Source organism: Schistocerca cancellata, chromosome 4, assembly GCF_023864275.1.
Source record: "Schistocerca cancellata isolate TAMUIC-IGC-003103 chromosome 4, iqSchCanc2.1, whole genome shotgun sequence".
Classification (NCBI taxonomy): Eukaryota; Metazoa; Arthropoda; class Insecta; order Orthoptera; family Acrididae; genus Schistocerca; species Schistocerca cancellata.
This window is the reverse complement of record NC_064629.1, coordinates 272,222,368-272,250,066: the sequence shown is the minus strand read 5'-3', so window position 1 is coordinate 272,250,066 and position 27,699 is coordinate 272,222,368. Positions and strand designations below refer to the sequence as shown.

At 38.9% G+C, this 27,699-nt stretch overlaps 1 protein-coding gene across 1 annotated transcript in view; it reads left to right on the top strand.

Moving 5' to 3' along the window:
- The window catches only part of LOC126184093 (uncharacterized), a 245,290-nt gene that overhangs the window by 30,116 nt on the left and 187,475 nt on the right, over window positions 1-27,699 (top strand). Inside the window, exon 5 of the mRNA XM_049926454.1 lies at window positions 298-426. Within this exon, the coding sequence (XP_049782411.1) occupies window positions 298-426 (129 nt within the window). The remainder of the gene's footprint in view (window positions 1-297; window positions 427-27,699) is intronic.

Below are 27,699 nucleotides of genomic sequence, written 5' to 3'. Positions count from 1 at the left end.
AAATATGTAAGTGTTTGTCATTGCATGAGAGAAGCACTGACGTACTTTGATGATTTCTGTAAAATTTCTGTTGTTTATGAAAGATGAGGTTAAGAGTTGCCATTAACCTGAACTCGTATTATCCCTCCTACACAAAATACCATTTTTTATATTTGACATATGTAGAAACAGGTATCCAAGTATACTTATATTTTTAACTGGTGTAGAATATGAATGAATAAGCAACATAAAGGCTAAAAAAACAATCTCCTACACACACTGTTGCTCAGATTGTCTCATGCTTATTTGTGGTTCCAGGTTTTCAGAACAGAGGATAATGGGAGTGTCTGCATCAGCTATGGTTGAAACAGTATCTGCGTCCACCTTTAATGACACAATGCCAGGCAGGGCACCAACTGAATATACCGAGAATCAAATAGAAGGAGAGTAAGTTTATCCTCATTAATGTCTAAATATAAACACATATTGAGTTACTTTTTCTGATATATTGGTGTTTTCAAGTTAATTACAGGTGAACAGGTATACAGACATTATGTTCACTTTCCTAATTTTAGTTATGTAAATAGTTATCTGTGCTAATATAAGTAGTTAAGATGTTTATTGACTTCAGTACATGTTTCTTGAAGGAACTGGTATGGAAGGTGTACCATCTACTGTAGCTCTACCAGTATTAACCTGGTTCTCATAGTCTCTCCTCAGTAGCACCCCTTTTGATCAGCACAAAGCTGAAAAGTATAAATGAGTGCAAGATGGTACTTACTCAAAGATGTACACAATACCCTTGTTTACATTGAACTAACACACTCATTTGTTCTTCACTAAGTTTGGTATTAGAAACAGTGACCACTTTGTCAATTACAGAAATTTGCTAACTTATTGAACCACATCTGCTGTACAATTATGTTAGTGAAGTTATATTGCAGCACAAAGATCATTTCACATTTACACATGCCAAAACTTGCACTTAGCATGCTTCTGTAGTAATTCTCTAGAAAAAGGTTACACTTTGATCGGTCTTTTAAGCAAGTCTATAATGGGAAGCACCATGTGCAACTGTGACTAGTTTTGATGTAAATAACATTCATCACTCTTGCTTATCACAGCACAGGTTGAGTGAAATGTTAATTACACTCCTGGAAATTGAAATAAGAACACCGTGAATTCATTGTCCCAGGAAGGGGAAACTTTATTGACACATTCCTGGGATCAGATACATCACATGATCACACTGACAGAACCACAGGCACATAGACACAGGCAACAGAGCATGCACAATGTCGGCACTAGTACAGTGTATATCCACCTTTCGCAGCAATGCAGGCTGCTATTCTCCCATGGAGACGATCGTAGAGATGCTGGATGTAGTCCTGTGGAACGGCTTGCCATGCCATTTCCACCTGGCGCCTCAGTTGGACCAGCGTTCGTGCTGGACGTGCAGACCGCGTGAGACGACGCTTCATCCAGTCCCAAACTTGCTCAATGGGGGACAGATCCGGAGATCTTGCTGGCCAGGGTAGTTGATTTACACCTTCTAGAGCACGTTGGGTGGCACGGGATACATGCGGACGTGCATTGTCCTGTTGGAACAGCAAGTTCCCTTGCCGGTCTAGGAATGGTAGAACGATGGGTTCGACGACGGTTTGGATGTACCGTGCACTATTCAGTGTCCCCTCGACGATCACCAGTGGTGTACGGCCAGTGTAGGAGATCGCTCCCCACACCATGATGCCGGGTGTTGGCCCTTTGTGCCTCGGTCGTATGCAGTCCTGATTGTGGCGCTCACCTACACGGCGCCAAACACGCATATGACCATCATTGGCACCAAGGCAGAAGCGACTCTCATCGCTGAAGACGACACGTCTCCATTCGTCCCTCCATTCACGCCTGTCGCGACACCACTGGAGGCGGGCTGCACGATGTTGGGGCGTGAGCGGAAGACGGCCTAACGGTGTGCGGGACCGTAGCCCAGCTTCATGGAGACGGTTGCGAATGGTCCTCGCCGATACCCCAGGAGCAACAGTGTCCCTAATTTGCTGGGAAGTGGCGGTGCGGTCCCCTACGGCACTGCGTAGGATCCTACGGTCTTGGCGTGCATCCGTGCGTCGCTGCGGTCCGGTCCCAGGTCGACGGGCACGTTCACCTTCCGCCGACCACTGGCGACAACATCGATGTACTGTGGAGACCTCACGCCCCACGTGTTGAGCAATTCGGCGGTACATCCACCTGGCCTCCCGCATGCCCACTATACGCCCTCGCTCAAAGTCCGTCAACTGCACATATGGTTCACGTCCACGCTGTCGCGGCATGCTACCAGTGTTAAAGACTGCGATGGATTTCCGTATGCCACAGCAAACTGGCTGACACTGACGGCGGCGGTGCACAAATGCTGCGCGGCTAGCGCCATTCGAGGGCCAACTCCGCGGTTCCTGGTGTGTCCGCTGTGCCGTGCGTGTGATCATTGCTTGTACAGCCCTCTCGCAGTGTCCGGAGCAAGTATAGTGGGTCTGACACACCGGTGTCAAGGTGTTCTTTTTTCCATTTCCATTCATATATATATATATGAATATAATAGAGGGAAACACTCCACGCGGGAAAAATATATCCAGAAACAAAGATGATGAGACCCACCAAACAAAAGCGCCGGCAGGCTGACAGACACACAAACAAACACAAACACACACACAAAATACAAGCTTTCGCAACAAACAGTTGCTTCATCTTGAAAGACTGACGAAGCAACTGTTTGTTGCGAAAGCTTGAATTTTGTGTGTGTGTTTGTGTTTGTTTGTGTGTCTGTCGGCCTGCCGGCGCTTTTGTTTGTTGGGTCTCATCTTTGTTTTTGGATATATATATATATATATATATATATATATATATATATATATACCTAAAAACAAAGATGATGTGACTTACCAAATGAAAGTGCTGGCAGGGCGACAGACACACAAACGAACACAAATATACACACAAAATTCAAGCTTTCGCAACAAACTGTTGCCTCATCAGGAAAGAGGGAAGGAGAGGGAAAGACGAAAGGATGTGGGTTATAAGGGAGAGGGTAAGGAGTCATTCCAGTCCCGGGAGCGGAAAGACTTACCTTAGGGGGAAAAAAAGGACGGGTATACACTCGCGCACACACACATATCCATCCACACATATACAGACACAAGCAGACATATTTAAAGACCAAATGTCTGCTTGTGTCTAGCTCTTCAAAGATTCTAAGCAACAGTTTTTGATACCATCTTTCTCAAATATACATTTTCCTCAATGAGTAGTTTTTTTTAAGCAACTTGCATTCTCTTTGTGGGTAGATCATCTGATGATGTAGATCTTTCATTAGCTGAATATGCTGTCACTCTCACTGGTTCATTTTTTATCAATTTCTGGCTGTGTTGTTTCATCTCCTGTAATTGTTATTACAGCTGCTCCTCTCTGAACACTCTCTGCTGTAATCAATGTTTCTTTGTGTGATACTGCTGCTGCAGCTCAATAAGTAGGTATGAATAATATGTTGTAGGTCTCCTTTGTAGCTGGTCAATAAACTGTGTAACATTTCTGAATTCTAGAGAAAATATTTTTCACCAACACTTTGGTATTCTGGCTGAGTAGTCATTTGCCCCATTTGCTTACATGAATTTTGTGCATTGTACAGGGGTTTCCTTCCAGACCATAAATAGTGAGGGAAAAAAGCATTTGAAGTGGTATCGCTGATCTTACTGTAAGTCCTGTTTGGTTTTTGGCTCTCTTTATTTACAGTACACAAAAAGATTCAGTAAGGTCATGCCTTTGTTGTTTGCTTATCAGAATCGGTTTTTGATCCCCTAGTGTTCATAGCTTGTGTCTTAAGATTCTCTTTGCTACTTTTATTTCAGTTTAATAGATGTCTTCATTTGCATTTTGCTCTCTTCTTCATGCAGTTTGCGTAAGTGCTGCCTTCTAATTGTTACTACCTAAGCTGCATATAATAATGTATGCCAAACTGTAATATTCCAGTTTAGGACATTAAGTTGATATATTTGTTAACTGAGTTGGTCATTTTCATTGTTCTTACTTTTTTGTCTGATTTTTAAACATTGAGTGAAGCATGTAAAACAGATAGCAAGATTAACATGAGAATTTTTAGTGATTGACAAAAATCCTTCAGACAAAAGTTGCTATGGGTGATAGGGCAGATTATGCGGTGTTAACAGCCTTGAAGAGATACAACAGTCAACTCTCTTATTTTAAATTGTGCTATGTTGTACTTTGGCTCCAGAACAGTATATATTGATGTGAAAAATCAGCCAACCAATTGCAAATAAAGGTTTATTATCCCTTGATCATGGTTTTGATATTTGTAAAAATATCTTCTTCAGAAGCATTGGCACTAAAAATGTATACAGCAGTTACAAAATGATTTTTACTAACAGAAAAAAAATATTAATAGAAAAACATTTCTGAAGTAAATGTACTCATTTATTACATCACATGATGCACCAATTGATTAGATGAATCTGAGCTCCTCTTGTCATACATGAAATTGGTGAAACAAGAGTTACCACAAGCCATGGCTTTAGATAGCGTGAGATTACATGTATTGTACTGTAGAAAGACTACTCAGTAAATGCGCACTGGTAGAGGCTCTTGTTATCATATAAACAGAGTAGGTGTCTCAAAATAAAATATATGCATAAATTACATATACTTTATGCCAAAGACTAATTCAATTGCTAGAAATATACAGGCTCAAGCGAGCAGGAAAAACTGGTCTACAGAGGGCACTGCTTTTGGCTGATTTTTTGATCTGTTCTGAATTACACAGTTGCTGTTTCACAGTCATGTTTAAGATTTTGAGCTATTGATGAGGTAGGTTATTTGATATAAATATTTTTTGATCTGGAAAGTAACTGAGTAAAACGCATTTAAAATAGGCAGTTTACTACTAATATTGTAATGGGCTGAATAACACACCACTCTGAAATTCTTGCAACTGTTGATGGTAATATGAGGTCATTAAATAAGATATTCTTAAACTGTTGTATATTGATCTTAGGGAAATAGGAAGGAACATTAGGATTTAATGACTATTTGCAGTAAAGTCATTAGAGATGGGGCAAAACCTGAATAGGGTAAAAATGAGTAAGAAAATCACTTGTGCTCTTTGAAAATAAATCATGACAGCCTTTGTCTTAGTTTATAAAGGGAAATAATTGAAACTAAAATCGAGATGGCCACTTGGTAGTACAGAACCCATCATTCCTCCTGATAGTTCATTGTCCTTTGGATGATCTGATTAAAGTGTGGATCAACCACAACCAATACAATAATGTTGTGAGATTCACCAGCAGATATAAATACTGGGAATGTTGACACCTGCTGATGAAGTATGATACTGGTGGGTTAATTGCATCCATGAATGTTGTACATAAAATGAGATGATGGTGATCTGTTATTAAAATAGCAAAAATAGTTTGTTGTGCTGATTTATTACTCTGATACCTATCACTGCATTTGTACACCATAATTTATGTACCTACAATATGGTACCCTTAAAAAGAATCATCTGAGGAATTTATAAGGTCAGTTTGAAATACAAAATCAAAAGAATCTTGGGAAAAATCCTCTGTTACCATAAACTTCTGTAACTGCTCAACAACTAAGGTAAAAAAGGAAAATGGAAAGACCTGTTATTGTGTAGTACACAATGACAACAATATAATATTTTGATAAAGAGTTGTGATGTCGTACAGGACTTAAAAACATGTCACATGATAATCATTTTCTTGTCATAAAATACAACAAATTCAATAGAGATTTGTCTCACTGAAATGAAAATAACAAAAATACTGCAGATTTGTGGGTCACCTTTCCAGGGTAGTAAACAACAAGCACTGGATACTGGTTAATGCATGCTGGTTAATAGTACAATAATCTGCCATAGACAGATCATTATGTCTGCATTTAAAAACCAAATAAGACCAATTTCCTGTCACGATTAATAAATTAATCTCTGCCCAAGACCATCTACCATTAGGTAAAATGAAATTACAACAGTTATATGGAAGCTGAAAATATCTCCATAACCAAAGTGAGCAAATTACCAACACAACCAAATACTACAGAATTATTGTAAGAAATGATGAGTTGTTTTAAAGGCAGAAGCAAATTGTCTCCCTCCTTTACTTTTTGATTATACATGGTACTGAACTACTATGGACACTCTGTTTCAGGTTAATGCAGTGACTGGAGGGTGTTGTACAAAGGGCACAGCATAAGGTGTGGAGCTGAAGCATGAGTGCAGTCTAATAACAGATACAGTTTCTTGAGTATAGAGAAACCCAAAACACACACTTGGAGTGAAGCCAGCATCACAATGAGTGTAGCAGTAATATTTATTTGATTTTGTGTAGTTTACTAATTCATGAAAAAATTTTATTCATCATTCAGTAGAAGTCTTACATTTCATTTTTCCATATGCCTCTACATTTCATCGTGTGTGTTCACATGAGTTTGCTTGATACAATGTTTATCAGAAAGGTTTTAATTATGTTTTAGCTGCTTGTTCCTTACAGGCCAGTTACAAAAGTGTTAATTTTTGGAAAAATTCTATACTGAAATGCGTTAATTTCTTTACCGTATTAGTAACAGTTTTTACCACTGGATCATCAAATATGTAGTAAAAATATTTTGCCTTGTCACATTATTTGGCTCTTCACTTGCCATATGTAAGACATTTTTTAAATTTTAATCTGTTTGTCTTCTGTATATCAATGAACACTCAAAATATGTAATTTGTTAAATAATCAATGTTGTAATGATGAAACAACTATTGTATGAAATATGGCACATATATTTCAGACTTAAGAAATTATTCATTCATTGCACTCAATTATGTTTGCTATAAAATAGCACCTAGTCACTCAAGTATTATCTAAAGTTTAAAATAAAACAGGAAAACTTTTATTGGTTTATTTATGAATGATTCTTTTTATTCCATTACCCAATTCAGTGATATAATAAATGTTATAGATTGGGCTGCCATTCAATTCATTCCACTCTCACACTAAAAATTTTTTATAGGCTACATACTTTTCTCAGCTAATCACTCAACATGACATAAGCTTCACTTGAAAACTGTACAGGACCACCTGTATTTAGCCATTTTGATATGATTAGAAGCTGTTTTCAATACCAGCAGTTTTCCTACACTGTATTAGGTATCATAATGTCTTCTATTTTTGTGTTTCCATGTTATTGTCCACCTCCCATAACCACACTATCTAAGTGTATATGTTCATCTAATACATTCAAACCCTTCTTCCATTGATTAGTAACAACTGTAATGCATGCCACTTTCATGTCTCCTACACATTATGTTCATTAGTGCATTGTCCATAGGGTAAATAAGCCATTTTACAGATAATTGCCAAACTTTCTTACTATTTTTATCATCACAATCATCAACACTGAATAACAACTAATTATACATTTAACTATTCAGTCTAATAATTGCAGACCATTTTTGTATGGATGTCCAGTCATTGTTATTATTAGTTACATTGATGGAAATCTTGAACTATTTTGCCTGTTACTGTCAAGAAAACAATGTAATTGGAATCTTAAGCCTTTCTTGAATGGTGGAGTAGGGTTGGACAATGTAGAATGAAAGCTATTTGTCTAGTAAGTTGTGACACACACACAGCCAAAACATTGTTGACATCATGACCTAGATAGCTAGGTGACTCCTTTTGTGAACCATTGATGCAAAAGTGTTTTGAAAACTCTGTACATAGTGGATATTGTCACGATATGAGTTACATTAAAAAAAAAAAAAAAAAAAAAACCTATGTTGATATTTCTAACTCTGTATGTCACCAAGAACAAGCTGTAACAGTGTTGATGTTTCTTAAGGGCAGTGGCCCCCTTTGATGAATGAAGTGTATACATGTTCTGTTCCATAAATGGGAAGTAGTACATGCTGTACTTTGTGCTTGTGTTTATTACAGAACAGTATAGAGAGTTATATAGCATAAAGTCCGACCCGATAGTTGAATGGTCAGCGTGACGGATTGCCATCCTACGGGCCCGGGTTCTTTACCTGACTGCCGGAGATCTTCTCTGCTCAGGGACTGGGTGTTGTGTTATCTTCATCATCATTTCATCCCCATTCAGTACGCAGGTGGTGGCGTCGAATGTAATAAGACCTGCACCAAGGTGGCCGGATATGCCCCGCAAGGGGCTTCCCGGCCAATGACACCAAATGCTCATTTCAATTCCATTTATGGCATAAAAAATGCCAAATATTTTGATAAGCTTTTGGGCCTTGGTGCATCAGATTATATGGCTAAAGTTCCTGCTTGTCAATATGCTATTAGGTTCCTGGTCAATGTTATCCACACAAAAATTTATTTTGTCATATGGTTTTTGCCTTTGAGAGACCAATTGTTTTAGTTGACTATCACTGAACAGAGGCCACATATAGACTAGCCATAGCGCAGTTACCAAAGATGCCATTTTTGAAGATATATATGAAGGACCCAGCTAAGTACACATGACGTAACCACACAGTAGCATATCTTGCAAAGATTAGTAATTTACATGTTGCATGGTGAAGAGATCCACCTGAATCACTATTTGATAATTCAACACCTGCATCCAGAAGATTACCTTCTACAGATGCAGTTTGTGGATGGATTCAACCATCATACTAACCAGATGATAACTTCTTAAAAGTTTTAATAAGGTCTGATGAAGCAATAGTAATAGGTGAGGATAACTTCAATATGCATAATGCCACTATTGGTGTGCAGGCAGCTGCACATCTCCTAAAATCATGTATATCATATTTGCTTTAGTGTGAATGTATAGGAAGTTGTATTTCAGGTCCCCACTTCCTAAATCAGTTGACTGCATCACCCATTTCATGCGGTTCTAGGTGCTACAGTCTGGAGCCGAGCGACCGCTACGGTCGTAGGTTCGAATCTTGCCTTGGGCATGGATGTGTGAGATGTCCTTAGGTTAGTTAGGTTTAATTAGTTCTAAGTTCTAGGTGACTGATGACCTCAGAAGTTAAGTCGCATAGTGCTCAGAGCCATTTGAACCATCACCCATTTCTCACAAACAATTTGCCTCAAGTGCTGGAATATATTCCATTTTACATTCAGAGGAGGTTGTAGTTACAGCATAATGGTGCACTTGCGCACTCTGGAAGGAATATGTAGAGCCATTCCTGGAAATGGGTTAGTTACATAAGTCCAGTTTCATAGCCTCTGTATTTGCCTAATTCCTGTATATTTGTTCCTCCAGAGGCACTTGTCCTTGTGTGCACATTTATTATATTGGCAAAGTATGTACAAGAACTAGTAAAGAACATCCAACTGCTCATGTAACTATGTATGCAAGTATGTCTGAAATATTTCAGAATAGCATGATCCAGTGAGTTACTAAATCTTTGGAAAATGCAAGGAGGCCACTTTGGGCAGTTGATATTAAAGTCCTTCAAAATAACATTATTTTAAAAAATTTACTCCACATTCAGAAATCTCAAATATGAGTTATAATAAGCTTCTGAAGATAATCATTATCTTCTTTATCATATATTATACTATGAGCATCTGCTTTGAAGGCAGTGTATGTTTCATCAAAGACATGGTGTTGTGATAGTGTATTTGTACTATCTTAGCAGGCTGCTAATGTACTTCACCTTGCAGCTTATGCTAAATGTAGTTTGTATGTTTAACTTTTGAAATTATTTTTGTCCTATTACAGATAATTTTTGTTTAATATTATTACTATTATTATGATTGCTACACTCATAATTAAAATATTATAGTTGCAGGATATATATGGTTTAAAATATAGTGTATACGATATTATCATAGGAAATAAAAAAAGAGGACACCAAAATCGAGTTTCAATGATCTCTGTACGCAGAATCTGTGTTGTTTGCCGTAGATGGGATTTTTTCTACAAGTAGGTCATAATCGATGATTAAAAAATAAATTCCATAGTTCTGCATCAGACAATATGAGCCTGTTAATATCTTCATCCTCCAATAAACTTTTTCTTAAAACTGTTAGCAGCTAGCAATTGTCTAATTGCTTAACACAGCATCATTAGTTTTTCCAGTAACCTGAAAGGATCTGTTGATAGAAGGGGGCAACTTCTTTTGCTTGAACTGTATAGAATATGAACAGTACTTATCAATCCCCAATTTCTTGACACAAGAGAACAATGTAGGTGCGTGTCTATTCTGTGATGACTACATTATTATCTGGCATTGTCGTTTTCATGCAAGGAGTAAATGAATAACTGTATTACAAAGTTCCACAGTGAAAAAAATTTGAAAGACCAAATTTCATACTTCAGCTTTATATCTATCATCTGCCACCTTCACCCCAGTATCGTTACTGAGCAGTTGAGCACGTAACTTTGAACCACTTACTGTATTTGTGAAAGAACAAAACTAATTCAGATACTTGGTCAATTGGAATAATAAAAGTTTGCTTTTGAGTTCACTGAACACATCTTGAACTGCTCTCCTTATGTTCAATATCAAAATGTTGACCAGGTTCAATGGTAAGTTGTGTGTCTTAATTATAGCTGTGAGCAATGACACAGGAAAAATTATATGGAACATGACATGAATTATTTAATATTCTCTAGCAGCTCAATCCAGTGAAATGAATAAAAGTCATTACTATTCTGTCTAAAGTCAGTATAGCTGTCAGAATCTCATCCGTTCAAAAATGTGTGGATAGCCATCTGTCTTGAACATATAAGGACATTGCTTCAGTTCCTAACATTTCTGTTTCTTATGATGGATTTCCAGATACTATGGATTTCTTTATTGATTGCCATTTTTTATTTGTAGTTCACTGTTACTATTTGAGTTTACATATTGTCATTTTTTCATTTGGAGGTAGTGAGTGGAGCTGTGGACACTAGAAAATGGAATGCCATGTGGGAACATTTCTGATATATTCTTCTTTTTTGAGTTCAAAGAGAGGGATGACAGCAGTGAAGGCAGCCAGAAACATTTGTGCTGCGTATGGGGATAGTGCCATTGGACAAAGTATGGCAAAAAAATGTTTTTCTCATTTTAAGGACGATTGTTTTGACATTAGTGACACCCCACATTCATTTAAACATTTTAATCTACAGTCACCCACATCAGTGTACTTGAGAACTGGCAAATTTGATGAACTGTTATGATTCCACCATGTTGAGACATTTCCAAAGAATGGGGATGGTTCAAAATCGAGTGTATGGGTACTACATGCTCTAAGCCAAAATCACAAAAATCGGTGAGTGGTCATATGTGCATCTCAGCTCACTCATCATCAGTTGGCTCATGAACAACACCAACCATTCCTATCCTGTACCATTACTGGTGATGAGAAATGTTGTCTTTATGCTAACATAAAGAAAAGAAAGGAATGACTGAGCCCAAACAAAGCAGCAAATCCCTGCACAAAGACCTAAGTGCATCCACAGAAGATAATGTTATGCACCTGGTAAGACAGCGATGGTGTAATGTTCTAGGAATTGCTACCCCAAGGTGTAACCATCACTGTTGACATTCATTGCCAACAGCTGAGATGTCTTGCTGACACAATCCATGCACAGTGATAAGGAAGACCACGTGAAGTGATGCTGCTCCACAGTAACGCCCGCCAGCATTCTGCTAGACTGACAAAAAACACCACACAGATCTTGCGACCTCAGATTTTCACTTTTTCCACTCTCTGTTGAACAGCCTTCAGGAAACGTCCTTTCTGCATGAAAATATGCTATGAAAATGGTTTGATGAGTTCTTCAACTAAAAATCACATAATTTCTATAGTTGCAGAATCAAAGAGTTACCACAGCATTGGCAGACTGTTGTAAATAGTGAAGGAGCATACATTAGAGATAGCCAATATAACATTATACAGCCGAAATATTAGAAGAAGAAGGAGATTTCTTGTGGCTGCACACCCGAAACTTAATGGAACAACCAAAGTCTCTGTTTGAATTTATTCATCAACCCAATATATGCTAATTACCAATACCAAATATCAAGGCAAAAACTTTATTTTTGATCCCTGTTAATGTAAATGACTTAAAAATAAACTTACAGAAATAGTGTACCGGTTACAAGAATTAAATTGTAATGTTTATTCAGTAAAAGGACACTGGCTGATTCATAGTGAACATGGATTAAGTGTACCTTATCAGTGCTAATTAGCCACATGTTACTGTAGAGGAAATCAGAAGTATGATGGTGTTTCAGTCTTTATCAAACAAACCACTAATTTAGAATATGAAGTGTAGAAGCAGTTTTTGAAGTTTCAAAAATGCTGATTCTAAGTCAGGAACTAATAGCTGTATCAGCATAACACTCTCCTAGTAATAACATGGGATTATTTCTAGAAAATCTTGAAAAAATGATTATAATTCTCTTAAAATACTATAAAAATTTAAAAAAATGATACACCAGGCAGGAGCTATGTAAATTGGTCACAAATTGAAATTCATACAGGTATCGATGGAAAATACAAAATTGTAAATTTTGGCAGCCGATGGATGAATATATGATGCTGCAGCATAATTTCACCCTGCAGCTGGCAAGTATAGTAAACACAGGACATACCAGTATCAGGGCATAAAGTCTTCGTGAATTTCGTACCGTGTAATCAAGTGGACAGTAACTATGCCTCACAGACAGGTGCACAAACAATACATGCAGATGTTAGTATTTCAGAGAGGGAATGTAGGTTGGGCTCAAAGAAACTGGTGGGAGTAATTGGTGAAATGCTCAACATTTGAATAGTGGCAATGCGATTATTTGACAATTTCAGCAGGAATGGGTAAACCATAGTCAAACATTGTATCAATAAGGAAGTGGTCGAGCTAGGGAGATGACAGAAAGTGAAGACTGAACAATTCTTAGAGGCACTCAGAGCCCTGGATGCAACATTATCATTGATCTGACATACAACTGCTTTTTCAGTGACCACAACAACTATTAATAGGTAGCTCGCCGAAAAGGGGCTGAGGTCATGGTGTCCCTTGCCCCAAATGCCATTGACCTCTGTACACCAGCAAGCCCATTTGCAGCAGTCTCAGGTACATTCAGCCAGGAATCGCAATGAATGGAGTAGAATTGTCTTCAGGGATGAGTAACACTTTGAACTGGCGACCAAAGGGCAGCTAACACAAGTCTGGAGACAACCTGGACAGCAGTAGGATATCAACTGGACTGTCGTCCACCATATGGCCTGACAAATGGGTATGACGGGCTGGGGTGCCACTTCATTTCATAGCAGCCACCCTTTGGTTGCCGTCTGTGGTATCCTTAAAGCACAGTAGTACATCAACCATATTCTATGCGCCATTTTGTTGCCCTTCAATGCAAGCCATCCTGAGCTTACATTCTGGCAAGATAATACACATATGCATACAATGAGAGTTTCTATTGCTGGTCTTCATGCTTCCAAACCATACGTTGGCCAGCAAGGATGCTGGATCTCTTACAAGTATATAATGTTTCAAGCATTATGGACAGGGCCTTCTATCCTGCTCAGGATTTCGGTGGTCTAATTCACCAGTTGGACAGAATTTGCCACAATATTCCTCAGGAGGACAGACAATTCTGTCAATCAATGCCATACTAAATAACTGCTTACAGATGGGGTAAAGGTGAATCAATGAATTTCTGATTTCCTCAATTTGTAAAGCTCTGTCTCTCAAATAATTCATTCAGTTTTCCTGAAATTGTAATAATTTACCTCTCTGTAAATGCAAATCACATCTATCGATATCCGTCCTATTTGGGTAATTCTTTCCTGGTGTATAATAATGGCAGAGTTATAATATTTAGTAATATTAACATAGGCATTGGGTATAAGACTAAACATATGTTGTACCTATTAGACATGTTAAGATCACTAGACTACTACCATATCAGCTTATGCCCAAGAATTAGCAACTGTCACTCAGTTAATACCAGGCAGAAATCAAATCCACATTGTGACCGCAATTCCTTGACTGTTGTGTAGAAAGGTGTACAGTATACTGTTGCACACATTTTCAAAAAGCTACAACAAGAATTCAAAAATCTTAGGAACAATCCATGTGATTTCAAATCAAAACTGAAGAGTTTCTGCATGTGATATTTCTGATATTCTGGTGAGGAACTGATTCTGGTGGTATATTGTTGACTAAGTTTTCATAAACTTATGGCGTATCTTTTTTGGATCTATAAACATTTTATTTTATCTGTTATTACTTTTATGTCGTAAATTCATGTACTGACATGTTCCCAGACCGTGGAGATTTGCTCCTCCATTTGGTCCTACAGAACTATATGTGTAAAAATAAATAAATAAATTGTGAGTGGAGGCAGTAGGGATGCTAAATGTGTGAAAGTTCTTGAGTTCATCCTGTGCACAATTCCCAAGTTGGTTTACTGGTTTTACAATTGTAGTTATTCATTTTCGTGTTGACTATGACTGTGAATCTTTCTTCTGAGGCTGCCTGAATTGTAGCCTCACTGCTGCTACATGTGTTTGTGAATATTTTTTCCATGCTAGTACGGAGCAACAGAAAGAGATTAGTGTATAGTATGCAGCATACAGTCTCACTTCTACATTACTGCTTACTGACTACCCATTTCACATGCCAAGCATGCATTATCAAGTATCCTAGAAGAATCCAATGTCTAAGCTTATTGACAATGTACAGATCCTACAGTAAGTCTATTTAGATAACTGACTTTGTAAAATAGTTACAAATAACAATGAAGCTACCACATCATCACAGAGATTGTGTAAGGATTTTGCAGAGGCATTAGAAAGAGCTAGATAGTGTAGACAAAGAATGTACAATTACAGTTGTTATAACATGTATATTATGATCAAACAGCAACTAAGACAATAAAGTAATTTAGCTAATTAGAAAAAAAGAGATTACTGTCCACTTCTGTATCGTTGAAAGATACTCCTTGTCTTGCACTGATGTAAGGATTGTGACCCCCACTTGCAGGTGACTTCCCGTACATGCTTATTTGCATACAGCATGCGCAGACACTCAGAGACAGACTGACTGCACACACCTCATGTTCCACCATTTTGAGGTACTCCTGTGGAATTCTATTTGTGACTCATGTTTGTGCATTGAACCTGAAGGACTACTTATTATTTTTCACTACAGTGGGGTCAGGAAGATGGAATAAAAAAAATTTATTTTGCAGTCATCCAATTCCTTGAGTAGTGACTCAGGTTTTATCTTCTTGCAAGCAAAAATTCTCAGCTTCTCAAACACATCAAGTAATTTATTTTTTTCCTACTCTGTGCAGAACTTTTATACTGTGTTGTCTGCTCACACTGTCAAGGCTTAGGTTTCAGAGACTGGTACTTTATGATAATTTTGGTAATAGTATACTTCTGGTACTCCTTGTATTACATTCAAAAGTTACTTCCAGTTTGTCCAATGTATAACACGTATAATGAAATTTTCACTCTGCAGCAGAGTGTATGCTGATATGAAACATCATGGAAGATTAAAATTGTGTGCCTGAATGAGACTCGAACTTGGGGCCTTTGCCTTTCGCGGGCCAGTGTTCTACCATTTGAGCTATCCAAGCATGACTTATGCACAATCGTCATAGCTTTACTTCCGGCCGTACTTAGTCTCCTATCTTCCAAACTTCACAGAAGCTCTCCTGCAAAACTTGCAGAACTAGCACTCCTGGAAGAAAGGATATAGTGGAGACGTGGCTCTGCTACAGCTGGGGGGATGTTTCCAGAATGAAATTTTCACTCTTCAGTGGAGTGTGTGCTTATATGATACTTCCTGGCAGATTAAAACTGTGTGCCGGACTGAGACTCAAACTCGGGGCCTTTGCCTTCTGTGGGCAAGTGCTCTACCATCTGAGCTTTCCAGCCATGACCCATGTCCCATCCTCACAGCTTTACTTGCGCCAGTACCTTGTCTCCTACTTTTCTTACCTTCTTAACTTTCGACATGTTCCCTATTATACACTATACACATCTGTTGGTTGAAATGGGTAATCATTTCTTCTTTTCATAACATTCTGTAAGCCAGTGCCTAATATATCTGTTGTGAAGAAGAACCTTCGCATTCATGTTCCTAAAGAGTTTTGCTACCTTATTATGTACTTTACATTTACAGGACAGCTTCCAATATTTGTCTTTTACTCCATTTTCTCTTTGCTTTTAGAGTTGTGCTGCTGTCAATCTGTGACACAGTTGACATATTTTCTTCTGTTTGCAGTTGTTAGTGACCACCACCTGTTTAAGTATTTGAAATACCTTATGCCATATCAAATCTGAAATTATGTTGACATCTTTCTCATGATCGGTTACCAATTTTCATATCAATGATGGTTGGACTTCTTGTAATGGTCAAATCTGAAACATTTTTAATATTTTCAGTTTCATATTCTACTTTGAAGCACATTTTTGGAAATAGTCCTAATTTTTCATCATTCATTGGGAACATGGTGATTGGAAAGTGCCTGTAATTCTCATGTTCAGGAAGGATCACCAGGCATAATTGTATACTTATATCACTGATATAAGTATGTTGTAGATTTGTGTTTTATGCTCCATTAAAATCAAAATGAATTCCACAGGCAGAGATCCTATGAAATTCAGCACACACTGTTCATCCTTAAGACCCAAACTGTCATGGACAAATGTGCTCAGGTTGTTTCCACATTCTTTGATGCCAGGAAGAAATGTGAAACAGTCCCAATTTGCTACTTACCAGTTAGTGAAAAAATGAGCTTCCTGAGTATCAGACCAAATTTGTGACTGTATTTAAGCATTCCTTGCTGAAAGTACTCAACTCACCTTTTTAAACGAATAACATTGACAAATGTAAAGGTAGTTTCAATAGCACCCCAATAGGGTATGGCAGGGCCAATACTGTTCTAATAAACTGACCATTAATTATCTAGTTGACACTGCTGACGGCTCCATGACATCACTGATGGATGACAGTGTTGCCTGTCAGATGGCTGCAACCCATGATGAATGTAACAAAATGGAGGAAGACCTGCAGCTGGTAGAGGGACTGGTTGCTGAACCCGGAAATAAGTAAGTATAACATATTGCCCATGAATACATGAAGAGATCCACTACTGTTTGATTATGTGGTTGGTAACAAATCACAGGAAATTATAGCTACTATAAAATACCTAGGAGTAACCATATAGAGAACCTCAAGTGGAATGAGCACATAAAACAAACTGTAGGAAAACAGAGGTCCGGATAAGATTCATTGGCAGAATCTTAAGGAACTGTAATACAGTATAAACTCAATAGCATGAACTGGTTTAAGGTGAACACATGGTTATCATAAAAAAATGTTGCCCCCAACAGAAATACATTGTTCTTATGGGAGGTTTTATTGGTTAATAGCAATTCTGGTTAAGATAATTTACAAACAATTTTTCAGTACCTAGTGTAATTAAATTTCAATGTAAGACAAATTTCTGATGTTACAGTATTTTTAATTGTTAATTTTTTTCTGGATTGAATGTACGGAATGAAACTACAAAGCTAACTACCCATTGTTGTCTTGTTTATAACATTTTGTAGTTGGCAGCTACGATTATTGCTGTGTACAGTACATTTAAATAAACTCAGTAATGTGTGAATAAACATTTACAAAAGTATTCAGAGCCAGGTGTTCTTTTTTTCATAGCCAAATGGAGTTACAATACAAAATAAAAATCAGAAAATAGTAGCATGTGCAACATTGCAAAGAGGAAACAGGGAGCTCTTACTGTACTGGTAAACTCTGAGATTCTAGGTGAAGTGAACAGTGGTACACAGAAAATAGAAATTGCAGAGCAGTTTGGAATTTCCCAATCTACTTTATCTATGATAACTCGTAATTGAGAAAAATTGATTAATGAAGCTCCATCAGGTTCCTGAATGAAATCTAAATGACTTATGTGGCCCTTAGTAGAAGGACATCAAGACGTTACTGCTAGTATGGTTCAATCATATGCATGCACCAAACATATCTTTAAGTGGCCCTGTGATTCAATCAAAAGAAAAGAAAATTTCCAAAAATATATGCATCATACTTCAGTAGTTCTGCTGGTTGGCTGTATTGGTTCCTAAACAGACATTCAGTTTTATCTGTACAAGTTTCTGGTGAAGCAAATAAAGTTGATGAAGAAAGTGAGAAGAGCTGATTCCATGAATTTGATTGAGTGAGGAGAAGGTATGTCTCATGTGATATGTTCAATATGGATGAAACTGGACTTTTCTACAAACTTTTTTCAAATCACACACTCGAGAGAAAATCTACATCTACATCTACATCCATATCGATAATCCGCAAGCCACCTGACAGTGTGTGACGGGGGGTACTTTGAGTACCTCTATCGGTTCTACCTTCTATTCTAGTATTGTACTGTTTGTGGAAAGAAAGATTATCGGTATGCCTCTGTGTGGGCTCTTATCTCTCTGATTATATCCTCATGGTCTCTTTGTGAGATATACATAGGAGGGAGCTATATACTGCTTGACTCCTTGGTGAAGATATGGTCTCAAAACTTCAACAAAAGCCCATACCAAGCTACTGAGCATCTCTCTTGCAGAGTCTTCCACTGGAGTTTATCTATCATCTCCGTAATGCTTTCATGATTACTAAATGATCCTGTAATAAAGCGTGATCCTGTGCTAAGTGCTAAGTGTCATGGTGGATCACCCAGCAAACAACATTTAACTGTTGCCCCTGGATGTAATGTGGATGACAATGAGAAGTTTTATCCCTGGAATATCAATAATTCTGAGAAACCATATTGTTTTAAAATGTAAGTATGGATATTTTACCTTACGTCTTTCACCATAAGAAAGCTTGGCTCAACAGCACATCATTTCACAAGTGGCTTCTTCATCTCAACAGTCAAATGGTTTCTGAAAGCAGATATGTTCTTCTTATACTGGACAGATATACTGCCCGTAATGTACAGAATCTGAATCTAACCAACATAAAGATTCAGTTTTCTCCACCAGATGCAACAAGGCACAAGTGCCCCTCTTTTGTGTCCTCTCCTCCATCTTTGTGGACACATATGACTTTATGGACATTATACAGAGAAGACAGATAGCATATAGCTCATGCTCAAGGACAAAATTAAGCAATAATTAGATATTTGTGTGGGACATGGAACTGACGACAGTTAAGTGATCCAAGGGATCTGAAATGCTTTGTAAAGACTTTAAGGCAACTACAAATTCTTAGTCAGTAATATAAACACACTCAATAACTAGATCAGAAGAGTTTCTGTCAATATGAGCTAGAGAACAATGTTTTTAAAAATTGTATCTCAAAATTAAGTATTTACAGTCACCATTAGATAAGAGATCAACTGAATAATAATATTTAACACACCCTTCAGTCATACCATCACAAATGCATTAGCAATATTTCAAATAAATGGCACCATCATCCTGTCCTGCCTCCAGTGTGCATGAATAAAGTGCTGGCCCAACAAAAGCAGCTTCATACTAAAATAAGTCACATATTTAAGGCACGTATGTATTGAAATTAGCATTGCACCATCTAAGCAAAATTTATCAGCAATTGACGCCCTTCCTTACCTCACCAATATTACATTATTAGGAAATGCAAACTTTATCTCCAGAGCTGTGAAGAGATTGAGGCCTCTTTATTTATTAATATGTAAACCATAAAATTTGGATGGTCTTGTTCAAAGAAGCAAGTGTTCTTAACAGTCAGGAGCAAGATTCACTTGCCTCTCTATTTGGCAGACTACATACACTATGTGATCAAAAGTATCCAGACACCTGGCTGAAAATGATTTTCAAGTTCTTGGTGCCCTCTGTCAATAATGCTGGAATTGAATATGTTGTTGGCCCACCCTTAGCCTTGCTGACAGCTTACATTCTCGCAGGCATACATTCAGTCAGGTGCTGAAGGGTTTCTTGTGGAATGGCAGCCCATTCTTCATGGAGTGCTGCACTGAGGAGAGGTATCGATGTCGGTCAGTGAGGCCTTGCACAAAGTCAGCATTCCAAAATATCCCAAAGGTGTTCTATATGATTCAGGTCAGGACTCTGTTCAGGCCAGTCCATTACAGGGATGTTATTGTCATGTAACCACTCTGTCACAGGCCATGCATTAAGAACAGGTGCTCGATCGTGTTGAAAGATTCAGTCACCATACCCACATTGCTCTTCAACCGTGGAAAGCAAGAAGGTATTTAAAACGTCAATGTAGGCCTGTGCTGTGATAGTGCACTGCAAAACAACAAGGGGTGCAAGTCCCCTCCATCAAAAATATGGCCACACCGTAACACCATCACCTCTGAATTTTACTGTTGACACTTCACACACTGGCAGGTGACATTCATCAGGCATTCAGCATACCCACATCCTGCCATCGGATCACCACATTGTGTACCATGATTTGTCAGTCCACACAACGTTTTTGCACTGTTCCATCGTCCAATGTTTACACTCCTTACATCAAGCGAGGTGTCGTTTGGCATTTACCTGTGTGATGTGTGGCTTATGAGCAGCGGCTCGACCATGAAATCCAAGTTTTCTCACCACCCTTGTAACTGTCATAGTACTTGCAGTGGATCCTGATGCAGTTTGGCACTCCTGTTTGATGGTCTGGATAGAAGTCTGATTATTACACATAACGGCCCTCTTCAACTGTCAGCGGTCTCTGCCAGTCAACAGAGAAGGTAGGCCCATACGCCTTTGTGCTGTATGTGTCCCTTCATGTTTCCACTACACAATTAGATTGAAGGTTGAGGGTTAATTTTGGGGAGGAGACAAAACTGCAAGGTCATCGGTCTCATCAGATTAGGGAAGGATGGGGAAGGAAGGTGGCCATGCCCTTTCAAAAGAATCATCCCGTCATTTGCCTGAAGCGATTTAGGGAAATCATGGAAAACCTAAACCAGAATGGTCAGATGTGTAATTGAACCATCATCCTCTCAAATGTTAGTCCAGTGTGTTAACCACTGTGCCACCTTGCTTGGTATATCACATTGGAAACAGTGGAACTAGGAATGTTAAGGAGTGTGGAAATCTCATGTAGATATGTATGACACAAGTGACACCCAATCACCTAAGCATGAACAAAGTCTGCGAGTTCTGCAGAGCACCCCATTCTGCTCTCTCATGATGTGTAATGGCTACTGAGGTTGCTGATATGGAGCACCTGGCAGTAGGTGGCAGCACACCGCACCTATGTAAGTTTTTGGGAGTATCTGGATACTTTTGATCACACAGTGTGTGTGGAAAGCTCTTGGCAGTATATGGAGGTGCACATCAATATGGAACATGCACAGCTCTTTCACACCAGTGCACACAATTCCATACATCAAACTGAGGCACTTAGGACAAGATAATGGAAAGCCATATTAAGTTAATTTTGCAGGACAGTCATTTGAATGTTCATAAAGTTCATAAATCAGGTAATGGACATAACAGGTGTATTTCTTATATTGTAAGATTCTACATATGTTACAGTGTTCTTCTCACATGAAATAAAACATTTTTAACTACTGCATGCTATGAAAAACAATATTAAGTTTAAGGAATAGATACAGTTCTCTGGCTTGTGATAATGTATCACAAACGATTCAGTGCCAAAATTTGGCTTTACAAATTGATATTAAGTGTAATATGAAATATGGCCATCAGTTAATGTTGATTGAATAACGTGTTCTGTGGCTTTGTACTGAGTAAGGGATAAATAATATCTGTAATGCACTACAGGTATATATGGAAGCAGGTCCATGATGATAGACAATTTCTCATGCTGCCTAAGAATAGGCCTACAATAATCTGGTCATAATCTGTGAAATCTGTATTGGACAGCTATGCTTCTCAACCTTAATGTCATGGAAGTATCTTTGAACAGTGTGTTTCAGGAAAACTGAATCAGGATCTGAGACCAAAAATTTGAATACAGTAACTTCTGATTAGTTACTATAATACAATGTCTATTTTTTGCTGTATTTCTTAATGTTATGTGCTGATGAGGCATTTTGCAGAACTCTAGATAATCATCTTGTGTTATAACTGTCATGGCTAATTTCTTTTCTGCTCTGTTTTTCCTGGCAATATCAAACCACTCAGTGGGCGGGAAAACTTGGCTTGCATGTCTTCTTCAGTATTACTCAATGGTCGCAAAATTTATATATTACAGGAGTTGTGTGTGACCAGGAATCAAAACCTGTTCTCAGTTTCTTTGAATATGTCTTTACATAGTAGTGATGATGACATTCACATAAGAGTCCAATTCTCCTTTTGTCCAGCACAGTTGCCTGAATAGTATATTATTTTGGAAGCACTGCTGTTTGGCTATAGAAATTTAAATATATAGCTCCATATCGTATCACTGCTGGTTCTTGCAACATGCTCAGTCCACATGTACATGAGTCCAGTGCCTGCTTCACAGTCATATTTATACATGTTGTACACCTGTAGTTTTCATTTGTAAAGATCACTCCTACAAACCAGTTGAGATGATCACAATATTGAATTGGTTTCTACTTAACCTCTCTAATACTGGCAGTTTTTGTCCCTCACAGTGGGGTACATAGTGATTCCAGTATAAAGTACTGATTGTCATCTCCCAATCAAGATAAACCTTTTTGGGATTCTCATAATTGCTTTAGTGACCTTGGTAGGTCAGAATGCTTTGAATGTGCTTGTGAACTCCTTCTGTCACTTCAGGTGGATATTTCAGATGATTTTTATGGTGCCACCTCTGGTCTGTCTTTACATGATGGCATCCGTCCATCCTTGAGGGATGATGGTGTAGCATGCTTGGTTCAGAGTCTGCAGTGTCTGCTGTGGCTAAAAAGTCCCACTCGAGAGTAGCAGTCCCTACTGCAGTTTGGACATGTAAAATTTGAGGGACTTTGAACAGAAGCTGCTCTGTCTCTTCGCTTTGTCCTCTTCCTGATTTGTTCCTGTGTGCATTTGTCCTCTGAGAGCTTGACACCGTTGCGCACAGTTACTCGCCACTTGACATGGTCATCTGTAATGCTTTCCCAGTGACTTGGATTGATTCTGGTCTTGGTCAGGTGTCTCTTGCAGACATCCTTGAGACAAAGATGCGGTTGTCCCACTGGTCTCACACCCTCCTGATGTTCTCCGTACAGCAGTTGTTTCGGTATCCATTCAGGATCCATGCGCCTAACGTGTCCCAACCATCTTAGACGTCAATGATTCAGGAGTGCAAAGATGCTGGTTGTGCTTGCATGGTTAAAGACTTTGGTGTTGGGTACTCTATCTCTCCAAGAGATCTGAAGGATCTTCCGGAGACAGCAGAGATGGAAGCTGTTGAGTCGAGATTCATGCCCAGAAAGAGTTGTCCATGTCTCATAGCTATAGAGAAGGGTGCTTATAACACAAGTGTTGTAGATTTTTAATTTAGTTTTTGTGATAAGCAGTCCGTTGTTCCATACTCTGTTTTTCAATCTAGCCATGACAGATGATGGCTTTGCGATTCTGTTAGAAATTTCAGTGCCCATGGACAAGTTGCTACATATTGTGGATCCCAAGTAGGTAAAGTCATCAACTACCTGGAGAGGATTGCCGTCAATGCTGATGGATGGAAGGTTGGTAGTGCTCTGCGCCATGATCTTAGTCTTTTGAAGGTTGATGAGTAGACCAAATTTTTCAAAGGCATTTGATAATTTGTTGATTATATACTGCTAGCTCATCTTCTCTGTTCAATACTAGAGCTGCATCGTACACATATAACAACTCACGGACAACAACTGTATTTACTTTGGTCTTGGCCTTGACGTGAGCAATGTTGAAAAGATTTCCATCAGATCTCATATGTTGATACACTCCCTCCTCACAGTCTTCAAAGGCAAATCTGAGCAGAAGGAAAAAGAATATCCCAAACAATGTAGGAGCTAACACACACCCCTGTTTCACACCACTATTAACAGAGAATGCTTCTGCTGTTTTACCATTGAAGCAGATTGTTGCTTGTGTTTTCTCATGGAAAGAGACAATTATCTGTAGTAGTTTAGGTGGGCATCCAATCTTCTGCAACAGTTTGAAAAGCCCATTTCTGCTCACTAAATCAGATGCTTTAACAAGGTCAATGAAAGCAATATAAAAGGGCCTCTGCTGCTCATGACATTTCTCTTGTAGCTGTCTTAAGGAGAAGATCATACCTACGGTTGATCGGCCGGGCCTGAAGCCACACTGAGGTTATGGATAGATTCTGGAAGCTAAGATTTGTAATTGCAATAGGATTACTCTTGCATAAGCTTTCCCGGCTACACTTAGTTATGGTTGTAATAAGTGAATATAAATGTTTGACAAGAACAGACTTGTTATACTTAATAACCTCTGCAGGGATCCCATCTTCACCTGGGGCCTCTCCATTAGCGAGAGAATCTATTTCTCTACCAAGTTCTTCCGTAGTAGGCGTTGCATCTAGTTCCTCCATAACTGGCATTTGTTTGATGGCGTCACATGCATCCTTTCTAATTTCATTCTAGGCTGCACACAACTCGAGGTAGTGTTCAACCCAGTGTTCCATTTGTTTGCCTTCATCAGTAATGACTTCACCTATCTTGGACTTCAGAGGAGCTGTTTTTCTGACAGTTGGTCCAATTGCTTTCTTAATACCATCGTACATTGCCTTAGCATCCCCAGAATTGGCCGCTTTCTGTATACCTGTACATAAATTCAGCCATTAGTTATTTGTGCATCTCCTGGATGTTTGCTGTGCCCTGTTCTTTGCTTCTCATAGGTCATCTTGAGTTCTTTCATTTGGGTTTCTTTTGTAAGCAAGCAGGGCTTTCCGTTTAGCCTCAGTGACTGGTTCCATTTCTTCCAAATTTTGCTCGTACCAGTCCTTATTTCTTTTTCCTTTTATTCCATAGGCCAATACTGCTGAGTTGTAGATTGCTCCCGAGAGTTTTGCCCATTTCTTATCAACATTCCTTTCTGCTTGCACATTTCCTGGGAAAGCACTTTCAAAATTACTGGTAAAATCCTGCTTTCTTTGTGTGTCATGAAGATGATCTGTGTTGATACGGGGATGACCTCTCGGTTTAGCATGGTGACATTTCTTAGGAGTGAGCTTCAATGTGCACACCACCAGGGCGTGGTCAGTGTTGCAATCAGCACTACGATAACTTCGTGTCAGTAGCACATTTTTGAGACCAGTACGCCTAGCTATGACTAAGTGAAGTTGATGCCAGTGATGAGAGTGCAGGTGTCTCCAAGACACCTTGTGCTGATCATTAAGCTGGAAATACATGTTTGTAATACAGAGTTCATAAAGCAGCAAACTTCAAGCAGTCTCTAGCCATTTTCATTAATTTTTCCCACCCCATGATGTTCCAGGCAATTTGGCCATATGACAATATCTGATCACACTCTAGCATTTAAGTCCCCTAGAATATATAGTGTCTTGGTGCTAGGTACCTTGGCTATTTTGTCGCTGAGTAAATCATAAAACAGATCCTTCTCTTCCATGCTGGATGATAAGGTGGAAGTGTACACATTTAGGACGTTGACAGTGCCACTTGAGGAGGATATTTTCAAAGGAATAATTCTCTCTGTTCCACCGGATGGTGGCACAGTACAGTCCAGAAGGATGTTTTCAACAGCAAATCCTACATCATGAAGTCTTGGCTCGTCTTGAGACTTCTCCTGTCAGAAGAATGTGTAATTATCCTCCCTGATAGAGCCCGCGTCCTGGAAGATGTGTCTCCTGCAGTCGTGCGATGTCAACATTCAAACGACGGAGCTCTCTGTCAATTACGGCAGTCTTACGGATGAAATCAACCTCTTGGCAATCATCAATGTACCTTGGACACATGGTCCTAACATTCCAGGTGGCAACACGAAATAGTGATTTCTTTATTATTTCATTTTTGTTGTTGGTAAGTGTACTGTATCAGTCCACTTGTCAAAGATTACTTCTAAGTTCCACATACACCGTGAAGCAGGCGGATAGTGGCAGGACAGTACCTTATTGGCTGGGGGCTCCCCAGCTTGAGGCGGATGGTAGCTGTCCAATGAGATGCAATGATCTCTCCCACCATCGGAAGTGGCCCCTGGCACTCAAGTCTTACGCCAATCAGACAGAGCTTATAACCAGTAACTGCCTCTTCCCGTGTTGTGCCGAAGTCCTTGGACATCGCTGAAGTGTCCTCTCCAGGATGCTACAAGCCTGAGCAATAAATATGAAGACTCGTGAGTTGCCCAATCATCACGGTCTCCCTCCTAAATGATAATATCCAGAGGAAAGGCAAGCCAATACGTCTGGTATCACTTCGGTTGCAGGAGCTGCCAGAAGGGGACGTAGTGTGCCTTCCAACCGCCTTTGGGGTCCACTCCAGATTTTCTTTCAGGGTTTTCTCCCTTAGCCTTCATCCCTCCCGAGACCAACCACAAGGCAGTGGTGTGTTAAGGTAATTAGAGAAAGAAAAGGAATGGTAACTGAGGAGAGGGTAGGGAATAGGATATATAGGATATAGGATATAAGACGGGTCATTGTGAGGCACACTTTGTCTGGCTCCTCTGCTGAGACCTGCCTGGCTAGGTTGGACCTGCCAGTAGCTACGCTACCACCGATATAGCTCTCAGCTTCCTTGGAGCACACAAACTCTCCCACCCACATGGACAGTGCTACGATAAGGCAGTACCTCATGGGAGTCATGTCTTTACAAACTCTTTAATATTACTGACTTCCTTTGCAACATTTTCCACTATTCTTCTCAATTTGTGTAAGTCTGTGAATGGAGAGAAATGCTTTTCTCTCCATTCACAGACTTACAGATTTTGATATCTTCACCTTGCACCTTAACGGTGCAGATATTTGTGATCTTCCAGGAAGGCTTATCCTTTTTCCATTTTTTCTCGTAGGAGTGTTTAGGAGGTGCCATTTCAGATACACTAAGAGGAGTAGTTGTTTTGTGTATCAACATTCTCTAAGTCCCAGACTCCATGTAATATTGTAAAATCTGCTTCTGCTGTCTTCATCATCCGTTTCTGATGGCAGGCACATGGATGTCCCATTTCTTTTGCAGCTAATTTAATTTTTATAGCATCGTCGTGTAATTCTGACTCTTAAAAAGGAAAATAACATTTGTGTTACAACATGTTTATGAAAAAAATCATGTTGCAAGTAATAACAATACTAATACAGTGTTATTCTGTTCTGGCTCTCCTAAATAATAATGTTAATAATTGGTGTTGTTTCAGTAAAATGATATCATTTTTAACACTCTTCAACTATGGTCAGTAGCCCTTCTCTCAATTCAGGCATTCGCAGCCGCCATCAACACCTTCAATCCTTAACAGGTGAGATGGCCACCTCTCTAACAACAAATGCTGAGTCTCCCTCTTCGTGGAAGGAAAAAAATTAAAAATTATGAAGAGAATCAACCTATGAACCTACAATGAAAAATAGTGCAATTTAACATCTATATAGTGACATTACTAGAACAATTTAACACTTTAACAGGTATTTAATGGAAAGCCATAACAACCCCTATAGCAGGCACCTAGAGATGTTCATCACCAGTATAAAACTGTTCATGGTTAATAGGCTCCATATAGATATCTTGGAAATGTCCCATACATTACAATTCCATTAATTTCTTAGTATTGAGAGCTTTCTCCAATGTCATGGTAATGCACATTGTCACATGCTTCAGTATAG